The sequence below is a fragment of the Fukomys damarensis genome, unplaced genomic scaffold (assembly GCF_012274545.1).
Source record: "Fukomys damarensis isolate Sample0158 unplaced genomic scaffold, DMR_v1.0_HiC HiC_scaffold_23, whole genome shotgun sequence".
Lineage (NCBI taxonomy): Eukaryota > Metazoa > Chordata > Mammalia > Rodentia > Bathyergidae > Fukomys > Fukomys damarensis.
In genome coordinates, this window is record NW_022900935.1 from 26694940 (window position 1) to 26713778 (window position 18839).

The 18839-nt window shown below is 36.3% G+C and overlaps 1 protein-coding gene across 2 annotated transcripts in view; it reads right to left on the reverse strand.

Moving 5' to 3' along the window:
- Window positions 1–18839, reverse strand: part of Stil (STIL centriolar assembly protein) — a 60267-nt gene that overhangs the window by 37590 nt on the left and 3838 nt on the right. For both annotated transcript variants that reach the window (XM_010610261.2, XM_010610260.2), the window contains exons 3-8: window positions 14600–14707; window positions 12087–12199; window positions 11591–11778; window positions 10400–10647; window positions 7420–7503; window positions 5202–5288 (exon numbers count right to left, since the gene is read on the reverse strand). In XM_010610261.2, coding sequence (XP_010608563.1) covers window positions 5202–5288; window positions 7420–7503; window positions 10400–10647; window positions 11591–11778; window positions 12087–12199; window positions 14600–14707 — 828 coding nt within the window. The remainder of the gene's footprint in view (window positions 1–5201; window positions 5289–7419; window positions 7504–10399; window positions 10648–11590; window positions 11779–12086; window positions 12200–14599; window positions 14708–18839) is intronic.

The following is an 18839-nucleotide window of genomic DNA, read 5'->3' on the forward strand; positions in this document are numbered from 1 at the left end:
AGTACTGAGTTCAATCCCCAGTACAAAAAAAAAAAAAAATTTAAAAAAAATTTAAAAAAAAAATCTACTGCAAGTGTACCAAAAAGAAAAAAAGCTAAGATATGCTTTTTATATAGTGGAGTACTACTCTGCCATAAAGGATAAACTTGAGACATTCCTAGGTAAATGGATGCACCTTGAGACTATAAATAAATTGGACACATATGTTCAAATATTGCAGTTTCTCTGGTGTGGGAAACCAACAGTGTAAAATGCATAACAGATATTGTGAAATAGGAAGAAAATGTTCCAATGGGAAGGAGAACTAGAGAGGGCAGAGGGGAAAATGAAGGAAAGGAAAAGGGAAAAAGCAAACTGAAGGAAAAAATGGCAACAGAGCTTTTTAAATAAGGAGGGGAAGAGGGATAAAGAGAGGGTGTGGAAAGGGGGAAAAATAAAGCTATATTCATATTCCATGTGATGACTGTTTTACACACACACACACACACACACACACACACATAAATAAATATAAAATGTACCAATAAAATTAATTTTTAAAAAATTCTGGTGCTGGGCACATAGCTCAGTGGTAGAATCCTTGCCTGGAATGAATGAGGCCCTGGGTTGGATTCCCAGGGACAAAAAATAAGGTCTGGAAAAAAATACTGTTAACAAAAAGTAAATAAAACAGCAATCAAGGAAATTTTTGAGATTTTTACATATATTATTATATATTAATATGTAGTCTGTATTTTATATAGCAAGAGAAAAAAGAGGGGAGAAGGGGGGATGGGAGAGAAGAGAGGAAGAAGGGAGAGTGGAAAAGGGAGAAGGAAAGAGAGACCTTACAAATTAATATGAAAACGAAGCACAGGGTTGGGGATTTAGCTCAGTGATGCTGCCTCTTGCCTTGCAAGCTCAAGGTCCCAAGTTCAATTCCAGGTACCCCCCCAAAAAGCAGCACAATCCAAGAGCAAATGGAAAAGATAAGAATAGTTCCCAGGAGTATAAAACATTGGGAGAGTCCTAACAGTTCCTTCCTTTCTCAACTCACCTGCCTCTCTTCCCTTCTCTACAAAGGATCTTGCAGTTCCATCAAATTAAAAGTCATCTTTTACCCAGGGCCTTTGTAGTTACTGTATCCTATGCCTGAGGCATTACCTCAGAAAGCAACACAGCTTTTTCCTTGTCTTCCCTGACCACCTCGTTTTTTTGTTTTTTTTTTTAAAAGACACATGTATTCCACATCATAATCACATCATCAAATTTAGCATTCAACATTATAGGAGCAAGAAAAAAAGGCAATCGGAACCCTTGGTTTGAATGCTTTATCATTTCCACGGAACTAAAATAACCTTTTATACTATTAGCCACAAATATAGTCCTTGAGTTTTTTGCTCATATACATGAATATTGTCTAAGACAAGTGTTTGTCACAGGTAGGCCCTGCTACAACTGTGCTTGGCTAAATTCACACATCTATTGTGACCCTGTTATTCCTTTGGATCTCTTTTCCTGCTAAGCCGTTTTCTGCCAGTATTTCTGACACTACCATAGTTAGTGGCTGCTGTTGGAAGTGCCACAGTCACCTTGGTTTTGTGGCTTGGCAAAGAATTGGCCTCCAGCATCATAGGGAGCAGAGCTTCTAAAGAGAGGTTCCTTCCTCTCCTCATGGGTCCAAAATCTGTAGATTTGTAATTGTCAAAAGCACTGGAGCTTCTAACACTACCAAAAGTGCTTACATCGTTACCAGTGTAGCCATCCCTACTGCCACTGTATTCACCACCACATCTGTCACCAAAGCCACCACACCATTATCCTCCATGAGCAAAATCATCGTCACCAAAAGCAAAGCCCCTGAAGTGCTTGGTGTTTGGATTTCTTATTACCACCATCCTGAGTGTTCCCTATTGCTCCAAATAGCTTTTCAGACTCGCATCAGTGGTTTCAAATGTTGGTCCTCCAATGAAGAGCTTCTGCAGCTGCTCAGGGGAGTTAGAACACTGGTTTAGCAGGAAAGTAGTGGTAAGAGACTTTAACAATGCTTCTGCTTCAAAGATCTAAATTTTAAAACAAGCAATTGCTGGATGATAGAATAGGTAAAACTCTTGTAGACACAGGTGTAGGCAAAGACTAAACAAAACTCCAATCACACAGGATAGATATATTACAAAGGATCAACAACTGGGATCACATCAGATTCAAAAGCTTTTACACAGCAAAAGAAATCACCAACAAAGTGAAGAAAGAACATACAAAATGAGCAAAAAACTTTACCAGCTACTCCTCAAAGGACTAACATCTAGAATATATAAAGAACTAAAAAAAACAAAAACAAAAACAAAAACCAGAACCCCCAAAACTTAAAGACCCAATCCAAAACTGAGTATCTGAAATGAAGAGAGATTTCTTATATGAAGAAGTACAAACAGCAAATAAATGTATGAAAAAAGGCCCAACATCATTGGTTATTCAAGAGACGCAAATTAAAACACTGAGATTCCATCTTATATTCTAGAAAGAATGGCTATCAAGAAATCAACCAATAGCAAAGGCTGGCAAGACTGTGGGGGAAAAGGAACCCTTCTTCATTACCGGTGGGAGTGTAAACTGGTGCAACCACTATAGAAAGCAGTATGGAGATTCCTCAAAAACAAAACAAAACAAAACAAAACAAAAACTAGAGGTTCCATTTGACCTAGCTGCTCCCCTTCCTACAACAGTTAAAAGCATCAAACCACAGTGATATATGAATACGCGTGTTGAAAGCAGCACAATTTATAATAGCTAAATCTTGGAAACAGCTCATATACCCATCAATAGATGAATGAATAAAGAAAATGTGGAGTACTAGTCTGCCATAAAGGACAAACTTGAGTCATCAGTAGGAAAATGGATGCACCTGGAGGCCATAATCTTGAGTGAAATAAATGAGACACACGTTTAAATAATGCATTCTCTCGTGTGAGAAACCTTAAGGATATATGAGCATCACAGAGGATAGATACTGGGAAGCACAAAGAACACGTTCAAGTGGAAAGGGGAACAAGGGAGGCGAGAAAGGGAAGGGAAGGAAGGGAAAAGAAAATACAAGGAAAAAATGGAAACAAAGCTTTTGTAGATGGGAAGGGAAAGAAGGGTTGAAAGGAGGGCAGGGGAATGGGGTGGGGGAAGAAGAATCAAGATATGTATTATGTGCAGGTACAAATTCCCTATGATTAATGTGATCAAATTAATGTGACAAATAAGTACTAATTAAAAAAATAAAGATTAAAAAAACCGCTTCTTTGGCAAAGCCTATGGGCAAAAAAGATTTGACCCGTTATTCAAAACTGCAGCTCTTGCTGGCACAATGACATGCATTCATACTCCCAGCTATTTGGGAGCCTAAGTAGGAGAATCACCTGAGTTCAGAAGTTTGAAACTAGTCTGGGCAACAAGGACAAGCCCCAGTTCCACAATAACAATACATCTTTTTACTTACTGCTTTCATTTGCACATCCTCCTGTCCTGCCTGGCTTTCTATTGGTTCACAGCTCACCACTTTTAAAAATAGTATTTATCTTTCCTATTCTGGTTAGTACCTATCTCTGTAAGATCTGTACTTTGTTTACTATTTAATCCCAATATCATGAACTGTGCTTGGTATATAAAAGGTACTCAGTAAATATTTGCTTCGAGTATCAGGGAGTGAAAAAAACATGTGAACTTATACACTGTTGTACAGATTATGAATTGATAGTTTTTTAACACCGAAATTTAAAATTACTTACCATTTGGGGGGGGCACTTTCTGAAAATTATCCTACAAATGTATTAGTACTGTATATGCACACAAAGAGGTATGCATAAAATATTCAATCTATTATTACCCGTAAGTGCAAAAGGACTAGGTTTTAGTTTATAATGTATACCATTCAGTTGTAAAATGTGTGCATTAAATCTGTATATGTGAAGCTACACTGACCTGCAAAGTATAATATAAAGAAAAAGGTGATATAAGAAAAGAATGGCATGCTTCCATTTGTGAGGGAAAGTGGTACTTGTGTATGTACTGTTTCCACAAAAGGAAAAGCAAAACACAGTTCAATGACTGCCTCTGAGAATGGGTCTGTGGAAATGAAGAGATTTACTTTTATTGTGTATCTTTAGGTGTGTCTAACTTATTGCCATGCACTGTAGTGCCTTTTCAATGAAAGTTATTTTTAATGTACTTTACAGCCATTTAATGGAGACAAAAACACATCTCATTTAGTAGATAAAAAAGGTAAAAAGCAAGTAATAGCATTATGTATAAAATTAAAATAAAATCAAACGAGTTGAAACTAGAAATAGTTTCCCCAACTATTACTTCTAATGTTTATGTTTTAGTTCCAGGAAGAAAATTAAACATCTTTTTTCAAATGTTTTTTAATGTACGAGTGGTAGGTTTGTATACATTTGTAAGGCAACACATTGTTATGGCTTGGGTCCAAAAGTGTCATGAAATCAGAGGTGGGGCTTCTCAAAAGTGACAGAATCACAAGGGTTCTAATTTCATTAGTGGATTAGTACACTGATGAGTTCATAATCTGATGGCATTACTGGGAAGTAATTGAACCTTAGAGGAGATGGGGGCTCACTGAAGGAAGTAGGGTAGAGTGCATGCCTTTGGGGTCTATATCTTGTCCCCAGCCTCTTCCTCTCCGGCTTTTTTACTCTCTGCTTCTTTACTACCATGAGGTGAGCAGTTTTGCTCTTCCGCGTTTGTGTCTTACCACGGGACTAAAAGCAATGGAGCCCCCGACTGTGGACTTGAAACCTCTGAAACTGAGTCAAAACAAACCTTTCATCCTTTGTTATTCTCATGTATTTTGACAAAAAGCTTACACAAATTCAAACTCATTTTCAGTCATTTCACTGAAAGTTAATCTCTGTATTTTATAAAATAAAACACTACTACAGATGATCTTTAAAAGGTTTCTTTCATCTTAAAAAAATGTGTGTTGTTTACAGTTCTGTGGTTAGTCAAGTGGATCCTGTGACATTTCCAGGTACTCTATCACCTCACCATTTTTGTTTGGCTTTATTTCCATTTATATAAGGTTTGTTTTTCTTAAGGTGTGTCTTTGTAAGTAGTATAAAACGTTAAAATGCTTCATGAATTTTAAATGAGACCAAGAAAATATAAATGGGGGGTAAAGACCAAACTAAAATAGTACAGAATAAAATATCACTTGCCTTTCTTGAATAGAAGAACTGAACATATATCGCAAGCAGCAAGCCCATACCTGAGGACTGTAGATATATAGAATTCCAGACAGCCAACTAAAAGAAAAAATAGAAATTAAAGTCTATAGTCATCAAAAAATTAGCATTCTTTGGACTGTTTCCTTCTCAAGGCAATATGGCCAATTTTTGAGATTTACCATTTGTTATGGCTTATATCTAATGTCCCCCCAAAGCTTCATTCGGTCACAGGTGAGGCTTTTTGGAGGTGGCTGGATCTAGGATTTGTGATGCAGGGATTAATGGTGCAATGCTAGGATTAAAGATGCCTCACCCTGGGTGTGAGTGCTACCCACCTCTGAGTAGCTAATTAACCTGACAGAATATAAGGGACACAAAGAGAGCTGCTGACATCACTTGCTGTTTGCCACTTCACTGCTGGCTGCCTTCTGCCTGCCCTGCTTTGCCATAGACCGTTTCTCCTCTGTGATGCCCCTCTGCCATATGGCCCTGCATTGGAGCCCAGCGACTATGGACTAAAACCTCTATAAACTGTGAGCTGAAATAAATCTTTCTTCCTTTAACTTTGGGTATCAGGGATTTTGTGTAAAGAACAAGAAAAGTAACTAAAATACCAGTAATACATTAAAAGTCTCACAAAGGGCCAGGGATTTAGCTCAATGACACCACGCCTACCTCCCAAGTACAAGGTCCTGAGTTCAACCTCCGGTACCAAAAAAAAAAAAAAAAAAAAAGTCTCACAAAGGGCTGAGGACATAGATCAGTGGTAGAGTGTTTACCTAGCATGCATGAGGCCCTGGGTTCAACTCCCAGGGCCTCAAACAACCACAAAAAGACCTGAAAAACATACAAACTTAAGAAATCTATGAACATAGATCATACTGACAATCTAGAGGGAAAATATTGTATATAGATATACACATGAATATATCACATCTGCATATAGAGAGAAAAAGAACAGACACACATTTATTTATTTCCAATCTTTTCATTTGAGATGAGGGCAAGAAAATAGTTCACGGAGGTGAAAGCAAGGTTCCAGAATGAATCAGCTTGTGCTAGGAAGAATGAGCTGAACTGGCAGAGAATGAAGTTTATAGTCTAAAAGTCTTTTATAGAGAATTAAAAGGGTGAATGCTGTAGGTATCCTATGGACTTGATAGGTTGTCTGAAGTGCAAGATTCTTATTCAATGTTCACCTAGGCATCAATAACTTATAGCCAACCAGAACTATGGCATAGACTACAAGTAGATTTCTTGGTCTAGAGAACATGTCTGCATTATCATTAACTCGGTGCATGCCAGTCTCTCACATGGATTCCATTTCTTATCAATCCTTTCTTCTACTACTAAATAATTAAAAGTCCAGCTTGAGTTTGCCATCTGTAAGAAAATGCTCCTATCACTTCTCTCTTAGAAATACTAGTAGTGTTCACTGCCTTTACTGTTCATTTCACAGTAAACCATATACTTCATTATTTATTTTTCTGTATATGACTATTTGAGTATTTTATTGCCTCACTTTTGGTTATAAACTCCTTAAGGAGCTTTAAATCCTAACAGTACCAAAAACACATGGAAAGCACTCAACAAATACCAAATGAACATAAATTTCTGAATAATCTGTCTAAATATCATTAACTCAAAAATAAAGCTATTAAAATGAAAAGGAATTTCTGCAAAACTGTCTTGGATTTTAACAGTATTTTTTTTGAGCCCTTAAGGACAGGGAGAAGAGAAAATTGAAGAAATAGGGCTCTCAGTCTTCAACTTCAACAAGAATTCGATTTTATCTGTTGTATACATTGGAATTTTCCCTATGACTGGGAAAAAAAAAACTTATTTTAGCTGATTCTACTATTAAAATAAAAAAATAAGGCCAGGTGTGGAGGCTCATGACTGTAATCCCAGAACTCGGGAGTGTGAGGCAGGAGGATGGCCATGAGTTTGAGACCAGCCTGGGCTACATAGTGAGTTCCAGGTCAGTCTCAACTACATAGTGAGACCCTGTCTCAAAAAAAAAGGGACGGGGATTTAGCTCAGTGGTTCCAACACCTGCCATACAAGCTCAAGGACCCAAGTTGGATCCCTGGTACCAAAATAATAAATAAATAAATATCTGTATACTCATGGTACAATTCATGTGCCTTTTTTATGTATTTGTATATGTATTTGGCTGAAAAGTTTTCATAAATAATACAATACTTACATTCCCACTAATGGTAGAGAACAAACCTTGGGATCAGATTCCAGCAAAAGTAACAATTTGCGTGTCTCATCCATGGTAAGATATCTAAAGAGAAGACATTTATGTAAAAATAATTTAAAGTATATATTTTAACCTAACAGAGGTGATCTGAATTATTAAGCATATTTTAGGTAAGGGACAAAATTTAAATCAACATTGTCTCTCACACACAACTAAACACAAAGAAAATAGTTCAAAACATTTGATACAATGGAAGGAAGACTCTGGAAAGAAGAGATTAAAAAGATTTAGTATCTTAAAACTATTAAAAATGTCCCTAAAGAGTTTAAAAAATATTTTTATTCCTCAGCTTTACTTACAGCTTACTTTTGTCAAAAGTGTTAACATTAAAGCAGACAGTTTAGAATCAATTAGGTTATACTAGGAAAAGTGAATTGTTTCTGAAGTATGCAAGTATCCAGGTGACTTCACTATACTCCAACAAATGTAACTTTTCACATTCAGGAGGCTGAGTTAGAGAAGGTATAACCAACCCTCTGCATCTCATTTGTCTAATCATTATCAAATAACATTATGATAAAATGTAAATACTCTACATTTAATATTCTATAAGCCTTTCCCTAAAGGGACACTATACTGTATTTATACTTTGTTATACTTACAAGTGACAGCAAATTTTAAGAATATGAAAAACCTGTGGATGAGGAGATAGCTTGGTGAAGCCTGCCTTACATGCATCAGCCATGCCTCCCAAAAGGGGAAGATGAAAACCCACAGGAGAATTATTGAGTTAATTTTATCGTTAAACTACAGAAATAAGAACAATGCCATTAATAATATTGTCTAGATGGAACCATTATGATGCCGTATTGCTCTAATAACCCTAAAACATGACCAATAAATTTATCAGACCATGGAACAAGAAGGGTAAGCCTGAGTTAAGATTTATATATCAACAATGACAAACCTGCTTTAAAAAACTCTCCCTCTAGCCAGATGTGTGGCACATGCCTGTAATCCCAGCATTCAGGAGGCTAAGGCAGGAGGACTGAGATGCACACCAGCCTAGGCTACACATGACAGCCTATCTTAGAGAAAAGAAAGTCAGAGAGAAAGAAACAAAGAAAGCCAGCCAGCCAGCCCTGTCCACCTAATAAATTCCTATTTCTATACCTTAAAAGAATTGGTGTAGGCTTTTGATTTCCCCAGGCTATTTGGACATACCTTCCTGTGTTCCCAGCAAAGCTTCCACTGTAGCGCATCATGTTGTTTTTTGTAGTGCAGTATGTTTTGAAATTAATATATTTAATGGATAACAAATATGTTTTTTAAAAAGTTATTTCTTTCTAACTCCTAACACAAATACCAATTCTATAATGGACCCAATAAATATTAGAATGGATAAGCGAATGTTGTTGAAGAACAAATGGAGCAAATTTAATAGATAATTGTTGATAGGAAGCAGCAAGGGGAACAGGCAATTGGATAGAATACTAAACATCCTGGTTACTAAAGGAATGCCGGGGATCATAGATGAATAATTGAAAGAAATACAAATTCATGCTCCATGATTAAATAGGCATGGTATGAAGGAAAATAAATTAACTTTTTGGTTAATTTTAACAACAAAACAACAAGAAAACATGTTCTCATTGAAAAGCACTTTTTTATGCTAAAAGAGTTAAATGTTTAATTCAAACTTTTGTAAAATTAATATATTACAAGATTTTGGAACAGAATAATACTTTTTTCTGCTCTAACCAGCAAGGACTACTCTGGTCAGAATCTGGGATTCAAAATGGGACCTTTTTTTTTATACTCCAGAGACTTTTTTGTCAATGTCTTCTCTCTCATTCTCTTTTGGAAGGCAGCTATGCTCACCACTATACCACCAACGCCGCACTCATTCTCTTTTGAAGAAGCACTTTTAGAGGTAAAGAACTGGAATTCAATACACCTTGGCAAATATTGTTGACTCTAGAGGCCTAACAGGAGCTAGAGTGGAATCAGCAGGAAAGGAAGTCAGAAGTGTAATGCTCAGAGCTACCTCTCTCAAACTTTTAGAGCACAGGGTGTTCACACTGCCTCACCTATTTCATTAGACAATAAAGTAGATGCGGATTCAGGATTCAGGAAGATGAGGATTAGAAAGCATGCATTTTGACTTACAATTCCTAAGAAACTAAGTGATCAGAAACTAAAGAGAATTCTGCTGCAGCTATGTGAGGAAACTCCACCCTCAAGTAGCTGACAATTTGACAAGAGTACTACAAATATTTAATTATTCCCTTTCTCAACCTGTATATAATAAATCATATAAATAAGCAAAACTACCATAAATTCTCTAGGCTCTCTTAAGATTCAATTTATTATTAAAAAAAGAAAATGGCCTAAAACCTAGGTAAAGTACGATAGGTAAAATGCAGAAGTGATTTTTCCTTATATTTTCAAATCATAAAGTATCTACCTTTTTTTTTTTTTTTTTTTTTTTTTTTTGCAGTGCTAAAGATCGAAACCAGGGCCTCATGTACGCTAGGCAAGTGCTACCACAGAATCATATCCCCAGCCCCACAATCAATTTTAATATAATTTTTAAAATCAACAATATTTTTCTAAGGTTGTGCATACAATTCTTTGAAAAAAAAACTTCATTCAGCAAAAATTAATAGACTTAGATTGCAGCACAGTGTAGAGCATGTGCTTAGCAAGCAAAAGGCTTTGAGCTCAGTTCCCAGGATAAAAAAAGATAGAAAAGTAACAACTATTTTTTTAACCTTCCCTGGTCACTGATTAAATTATCAGATCTCTGACATGTAAACTAACTGCACAATTATTTCGAATTATTGTACAGCCTAAGAAAAATATTAATGCAATCAATTCTTAAAATTTTAGACTAATCCACTGCCTGCCTTGCAAGCACCAGGTCCTGAGTTTGATCACTGGTACTTAAAAAAATGTATATTTTTTTAGACTAACTTACCCATATTTATAGGTACTTTGAACTTGAGAAATATTCAGATTACTGTTCAAATTTCTTGCCAGAGCTGTTGGGATAATGGGGATGGGCTTCACAGGTGCACATTTGAAGCTATTTGCCAGAGTTATTGCTTCCCAATACAAGTCAAAATCCACACTGTCCAAACTCTCCTTGGAAGTGATATGAGCTCGCACAGAAAGCAGTTTACCACAGTCCAAGGAATCTTTGCTACATACATGGTGCTGCAGAGCCTGAGGAATCAATATTATACAATTATCTAAAAACTTTGAAATGTCTCCACATCTTTAAAGTTTGTTTTATACTGGTTCATATACATATATATTGCATTAATAAAATTAAATTAATTCTGATCACATCTGAATTCTCATTTTTTCATGTGATCAAAAGATTAAACGAATAGTTATATTAAAGCAAATAAGACTTCTGTTCCAAGCTCCATCACATAGTTTCTTAGTTGTCCTACCAGCATTTCAAAATCTTATTAGGGAGTGTTACCCCCAGTAAATATTTATTACAGACACAAATATGGACATAAATCAATTGACTCAGCCTCTGGGAATCTCAAGATCATTCCTTTATTATTCTTTTTTACCCCAAATTTCAAGTTAGTTCTTCCCCTGCACTTATTCATGCCCACTGTATCTTTTCTGGTCTTAGTGTCACCACTCTACTGCTGTGTAAGAAATTCCTCTCTAGTATATCTCTGATTACTGTGATGGCCTGATCTGACTTCAGCCAGTCAGCTCCATCAGATCAACTATTCCTGATTTGACAGTTTATCTTCTCTTTTCAGAAATTTTTTTATAAATGCATGGCCCATATGACAGTTTATTTTCCTTAGCCTGTGAGACAAACAAAGCTCTCTATAATCTGACCAAATTAACATTCCAGTGTCACAGCCCACAAATGTAGCAAAAACTACACACGTTACATGGAGCACATTTTGAACTTTCCTGCACATCTTAAAGTTTCCTGCACATCTAAAGCCTCTTTTCTGGAATGCTGTCTATTTTACCTTCCTTTGCCTCAGAAGCCACATTAATTAGATTTCAGTCCACAATAATTCAATGATAAATTATTAAAAATAGTTCTCAAATATGGGTTTACTGAAGTACTGCATTCTACACTTAGCATGATTCTTGAATTAAGAATAACAATTGAAATGAATCTCACTTTAAAAGTTGAACTGAAGTCATCTACATTATCAACTGTCATTTCTCTTGAACAAACTCCTTGAGTATGAACTTTGCAGGGGATCAGAAAGTCCCCAGGAAGAGAAGCAGTAGGAGTTCTTTCTAAGCACCCAGGTATTTCTCGACCAGGATCAAAGCGATCTACTGTCAATGTTACACCTTCTTCATCTGAAGAACAAAAGTAACAAGGATTATATAGCATGCAAATAAAAAGCATAAACCAAGCAAGGCTACATTATAGCAAAGTACTTTTTTCACACCAGTAATTTATTAAAATTTAACTTTAAATAATGATTTGTTTATATATCTTTCCACCTATCAATTATACTGTGAAGTCTGTAATGGTTAGTTTTACTCATCTTCATATCCCTGATATACAACAAAGAAAATTAGTACAAAGCATAGATAGGATCTGGCTCAATCAATAAATGTAAGCTGTATTCTAGTCACACAAGTAATTTTTTAAAGTATATTACCATCATCCACTGTGAGAGAACCAAGCAAGAAACATGGCACATTTTTTTTATTTTGCTTAGCATGACGGTAAGCAAGTCGGATGGTTTTTTCAGTCACCACAAGCTTTGGATTTCTGAAAGATAACAGAAGTTATCACGTAGGTCATGAAATGCTACCTAAAATAAAACACAACTTTTAAAATGTACAGAAAGATTTTCAGGAAATTCCAGGGTCAAAGGCAAGGGGTAGAGAGCGCCATCAGGAAATGGAATGCCAATAAGCTGAGACGGAAGCTGTAGTTACCCTCCAGGCACCTGCATAACTTTATGAATGAGAACACGAACTGACAAGCGATGAGGTTGATGGGTTATTGTAAATATTGAGTAAACACTCACATTAATTTCTTTCCATACTGTTTATGGACTTCAGATAATAGCATCATTGAACACAGAATATGATTAAATGTTTAAAGAAATATAAGAGGAAACCAATATATATGTACAACAACCTGAAAAAAGACCAAATTTCAAAATACACAAACAACATACAGAACTTGCAGAAATAAAAATATAATCAATTTAACTTTTTTATTTTTATTTTTTTGAAACAGGGTCTTGCTATGTAGTTCAGGCTGGCCTTGAACTCTCTATGCAGCCCAGACTGGCCTTATAGGGATCCTCCTTCGCCAGCCTTTCAAGTGCTAGGATTATAGGCATGCACCACCACCCCTGTCAAAAACACAATCAATTTAAAATTCAATAGGTTACATAATCAACTGGAGCCACATACACAAATGCTTATTATTCTATACATTATGCATATATATATTCTTTCATATATGTGGCATATGTACTTCCACATTTAAAAACATAAAAGGGCTGGGGAGTAGTGCAGTAGTAGAGTGCTACCAGAGCATGTACAAGGGTTCAATTAAAAAAATTTAATAAAAAATAAAAACAAAAAGTATGATGAAATTTGTGTGTTTGTGCTTGTTTTTTCCAGTACTGGAGATCAAACCCAAGGGTGGTCTCCGCTCTTATTTTGAGACAGAGTCTAACTAAATTGCCTAGACTGGTCTTGAACTTCTGATCCTCATGCCTTAACATCCTGAGTAGCTTGCATCACTGTACCAGGCTTGAAATGAGTATTATAGCTATTTTATTAAAAAGGAAATTGAGGGCTGGGGATTTAGCTCAGTGGTTCCGCCACCTGCCTCGCAAGCATAAGGACCTGAGTTCAATCCCCGTATCAAAAAAAAAAAAAAGGGAAATTGATCCTTCACACTTTATTGAAGTCATATAAATAAGAAGTCGTAGAATCAGGATTTGATGCTATAGGTAGCCTGACTCCACTCATAACATTTTAAACCACTATGGCAAGCTGGATGTGTTGATACATGTGTGTGATCCCAGCACTTGGGAGGCTGAGGTAAGAGGATCACTAATGAGTTTGAGGCCAGCCTGGACTATAAAGTAAGTTCAAGACCACCCTAGACTACATAGCAAGACCTTGTTTCAAACAAAACAAAATAAAATACCCACTGTGACATAAATGTATGTGGTTACAGAAAATCATTTCACAAATCAACTGACTCTGTGCTCTCCTCACTATAATCCATCCTTCTTAGACCATTGCCCTCAACAAGACATTTTATATAAATTCTCAATGGATCTATTTTCTAATACTTTAAGTCTAAACTTGTCTTTCAGGATCCTAAATAGAACCACAACATTTAATATTCCTTTTAATCTGATCCACTCAAAATCAGTTATTTCCTCAATGTTCTACAAAGATATCGTGCTGAATGAACATGATAAAACAATTTTCAGCATCTGTTTGTTTGTTTGTTTGTTTATTTATTTATTTATTTATTTATTTATTTGAGACAGGGTCTCGAGGCCAGGCTGGTTTCCAACTCATGGCAATCTTCCTGCCTTAGCCTAACAAATGTCAGTTTTATTAATGCTTAACCTCCTTTGAATTAAATTCCCATCATATTCAGAACTTTAGATTTGCTATTTTAACTATGCAGTTAAAATTATTTCTCAGAAGCATAAGGAAAAAATTCAAGCAGAAGCAGATGGAAGTTTTGATTGAGGGAAGTTTTAGTGGAAAAGTAAAAAAAAAAAAACAAATACAGACTGAGTATTTCTCACCCAAAATAGTTGGCATAGAAGTGTTTCAGATTTTGGACTATATGCACATATATAACAAGACGTCTTGGTGGTGGGACCCAAGTCTAAACACAAAATTCATTTATGTTTTATACCATATACAGTATATATAGCCTGAAGGTAATCTTATACAACTGTGCATTGTATGCTTTCATTCTGAGTGTAACTAGGCATACTTAGGTCAGATGTAGAATTTTCCACTTATCACAGCATGCTGGCACTCAAAAAGATTGGAATTAGAGCATTTCAGATTTCAGGATCAGGGTATCCACCTATAATTGATCATAGTCATCAACTTTACCTTACACATCCTTTTATAACTCATGTTGGTTTGATGTGACAGAAGAATTATCTTGTACCTGAAGTAATTGAGATGTAAGTAGATAAAATCTCCAGTTGGCATTGGATTCCAAAGTGCACACTTTGATAGAGGAAAGTGGAAAGGTACCATTTTGCTTGAAGAAAACCTTTAAAATATATACATTTGAAAAAAATTAAAGCACAGAGAAAAATAAATAGTAGAAGTTCTGTAAAAATCAGCTAATTGGGCTGGGGATTTGGCTCAGTCGTGCCACCGCCTGCCTGGTAAGCACAAGGTCTTGAGTTAGATCCCTGGTATAAAAAAAAAACAACAACAGTTAATTACCTTTGCCAGGTGCAGTGGCTCAAGCCTGTTGTAGTCCTAGCTGCTTAGTTTTCCTTTTGGCCTTTTGAGACATAGTCTCACTATGGAGCCTAGGCTGGCCTCAAACTTGAGGTGATCCGCCTGAGTGCTGGGATTACAGGTGTACACCACCACACCCAGCCAGTCCCAGCTACTTAGGAGGCTGAAGCAAGATTGCCTGAGTGCAGAAATTCAAGACCAGGCCAAAAATAAACAAAAAATAACAAATACTGCCATAGGATGGATAAATAACCCTTATACACTGTCGGTGGAAATATAAATTGGTACAGCCATAATGAAAAATAGCATGAAGTTCCTCAAAAAATTAAAAATAAAGCTGCCATATGATTGGGCCAGGGATTTAGCTCAGTAGTTCTGCCACCTGCCTGGAAAGTACAAGGTCCTGAGTTCAATTCCCGGGGCCTACAAAAACAAATAAACAAACAAACAAAAACTACCATATGATCTAGCAATCCACTGAGTATTTATCCAAAGAAAATAAAATCAGTATATTGAAGGGCTATCTGGACTCCTATGCTTACTGTAGCACTATTGATAATAGCCAAGATTTGCAATTATCCCATGTTCATCCACTGACAAAAAAAAAGTATGATACACAATAATGCTACCATAAAAAAGAATAAAATCCTGTCACTTGTTACAACATTAATAAATCTATAGGACATTATGTTAAGTAAAATAAACCAGGCAGAGACACAAGTACTACACAATCTCATATACAGACTCTAAAAAAAGCTGATTTCATAGAACAGAGCAGAATAGTGGTTATCAGAAGCTAGGGAGAGTAGGGGGAAGGCAGAGAGATTGGTCAATGGCCATAGAATTAAAATTAGAAAGAATAAGTTCTGGTGTAGAATTCTCTATCACAGGAAGATGACTACAGTCAATAGTGTTGTGGTATATATTACAAAATAACTAGAAAGGATTCTCAGTCTTCTCATAAAAAAGAAATAATAAATTTTCTGGGTTTGGTGGTGCACACCTATAATCCCAGGACTCTGGCAGGCAGGCTGAGTCAGGAAGATTATAAGTTTGAGCCCAAGGTAGGAAACTTAGCAAGACCCTGTCTTAAAGACAAAAAGTAAAAAAAAAAAAAAAAAGAGGGCTGGGGATATAGTTCAGTGTGAAAGCACTGGGTTCAATCCCAGTACAAAGAAGCCAAACAATACAAAACAGAACAAAAATACCTGATAAATGTTTGAAGTACTGGACATGCTAAATGCTATAATTTGATCATTATACAACATCTATACACACATTAAAAACATCACACTATGTTCCATATCACAAGGGCCTGAGTTCAATCCTCAGTACCAAAAAAAAAGTACGTGAAATTATTATGTGTCAATTTAAAACAAAGTAAAGCTAAAAATTAAATAAATTTTTTAAAAATGGAGGTCAGTTGGAAAGAGGGGGAAAAGAAGGAAAGGACAGAAGAAAAGAGAAAGGAAGGAAGGAAGGAAAGGGGAGAGAGAGAGAGAAAGGGAAGGAGGGACAGGCAAAGGCAAGCAGGCAAAAAGCCTGGGAATCAACTGTATGGGTCTGAAATTTGGCCTCAAAATTGCTAGTTACGTCAGCTTGACCAAGCTAATCCCTTGCCTCAGTTTTCTCATTTGTTAAATGGGATATCTGTGCTTCCTTGTTGAGTTATTCTGAGTATTAAATAAGTCAGCACATATAAACTTCTTAAATAATGCATGCTTCCTTGTAAGAGCTCAATGTTAGTGACTTCTTTTTCTTTTTCTTGAGACAAGATCTCACTATATAGTTCAGGCTGACCTCTGACTACCCACAAGGGCTGATCAAAAAACATGATCTATGTTTAAATTTTTTAAAAAGTTATGGTAAAAGACACACTGTCATTAATCCCACTCAAAATACTCCCTCACATTTCAAACAGTTATCCCATTGTTATTGCTACTTTCTGAAGAAGTTCTGGAAGTCCTTTTTCATATCTTTACAAGGTGTGATCAAAAATATGGTGAATGGAGCTGCCAAGCTATTAAATAGCTTTGTAAAAACATTACAGCACATCCTCATTCAGCTTATTCAGTGGCTCTGGCACTATGCAACTTCTGCCTCATCCCCAAAGTCAAAATAACCAGGAAAGTTAAACATTTTGAATTTAACAAGAACATCAAGGCAGCCACCACTATGCAACTAAAGACAGGAAAGAGGACCACCAGAAGTGCTTCAGAAAGTGGCAAGAACAATAGGATAAGTGTGTTCAAAGTAAGGGAGAGGATTTTAAGGGGTACTGATGGCAATGTATCTTTCACTGTTTAAAAAAAATAGTTTGATCACATCACATAGGTAGCTTGCCATAAACTCAAGATCCTCCTATGACAGCCTCCTTAGTGCTGGGATTATAGGCATGTGCCACTGTGCCTGGCTTAGCTATTTCTTTTTCATTCTGAATTGTCCACAACACCTAACCTATAATACTTCAGGTTACTTCCTTAGTAGTATAGGTTTAAAAATCAAGTAAGGTTAGGCTTCAGCCTCCACTGTGGCTTGTTCTCCCTAAAATGGCGCCACCCGACTTGGACATGCGTGTGGAGAGAGCGCCGCTGTACAAGTACCTGCTGGAGAACAACTTGAAGCAGCTATGTGACTATGTGTATGATCTTCTCTTGGAGAAATCCAACATTCAGCCAGTGTCAACCCCAGTGACGATGTGTGGGGACATACACAGACAGGGATCGAACTTGGGTCCTTGCACTTGCAAGACAGGCACTGGAACCACTGAGCTAAGCCCCCGGCACTCATGGCTTTCTCATCTGCCATTCCTTTTATTGAGATCCTTGTTCCATGAAGGCTTCTGGAATCTGATTGGCTCCCTGACTTGTTATATTTGGTTTTAGATATTTTCTGTTCATTCTATTCATTTCTATATATTTTATTCAGGTCATATATTGTTGAAATTTTATCATTTCTTCTGGGAGAAAAATAGCAAAGATTCAAAAGAAGTAAAATTGTGCATGGTTTCATAAATATTGTTGAATTAATCATTTCTTCTGGGAGAAAAATAGCAAAGATTCAAAAGAAGTAAAATTGTGCATGGTTTCATAACAATCACTGTCATAATAAGATTAAAAAAAGAATTAGCTCATTTTTTCATCTGCTGGGTTTTTGTTTGTTTATAAGAATTTCATATGGTGATGCACACCTGTAATCCCAGCACTTGGGAGGCTGAGGCAGGAGGGCTGCCTTGAGTTCTTGGGCCAACCTGGGCTACATAGTGAGTTCAAGGCTGGCCTGAACTACATAGCAAGACCCTGTCTCAAAAAAACCAAGAAAAGCAGCGACAGGAAGAGTGCACCTTATCATGACTCTACTCTCAGTGTTTACTTAGTTGGGAACCTTATGGGTATTTGTAGAATTTTTTCACTTGGAATAAAAGCCAAGGAGATCATTCATAGCCTACTCTATGCATACAATGTAGTTGGGGCTATAACACAATACACTGTGAGCAATGCAGTCTTTATGAATGCCAATGGGCTGTCTTTGTAATTTTTCTCCCTTAAATATGACTATGTAACAGAGCAGAAATGTTCCTACATTGGCTCTGATTAGAGACCACACCATTAATAAAGTCCTGTTTTGGCTACATTTAAAAAAAATCAAGTAAGGTTTAAATACTCACAATACCACTTACTAACTGTACAACCTTAAGATGATTTAATTTCTCTATGCTACACTTTACTCATTTTAAAAAGTGTGGATAAACCAGGTATGGTGACACATACTTATAATTCCAACAATGGGAAGCTGAGGCAGGAAGACTGCTGTGAGTTTGAGGCCAACCTGGGCTACACAGTAAATTTAGGGCAAGCCCAAACGATACAGCACGATCCTGTCTCACAAAAAAAATAAAAAATAAATAAAAAAATTAAAAAAAAAAAAAAAAAAGG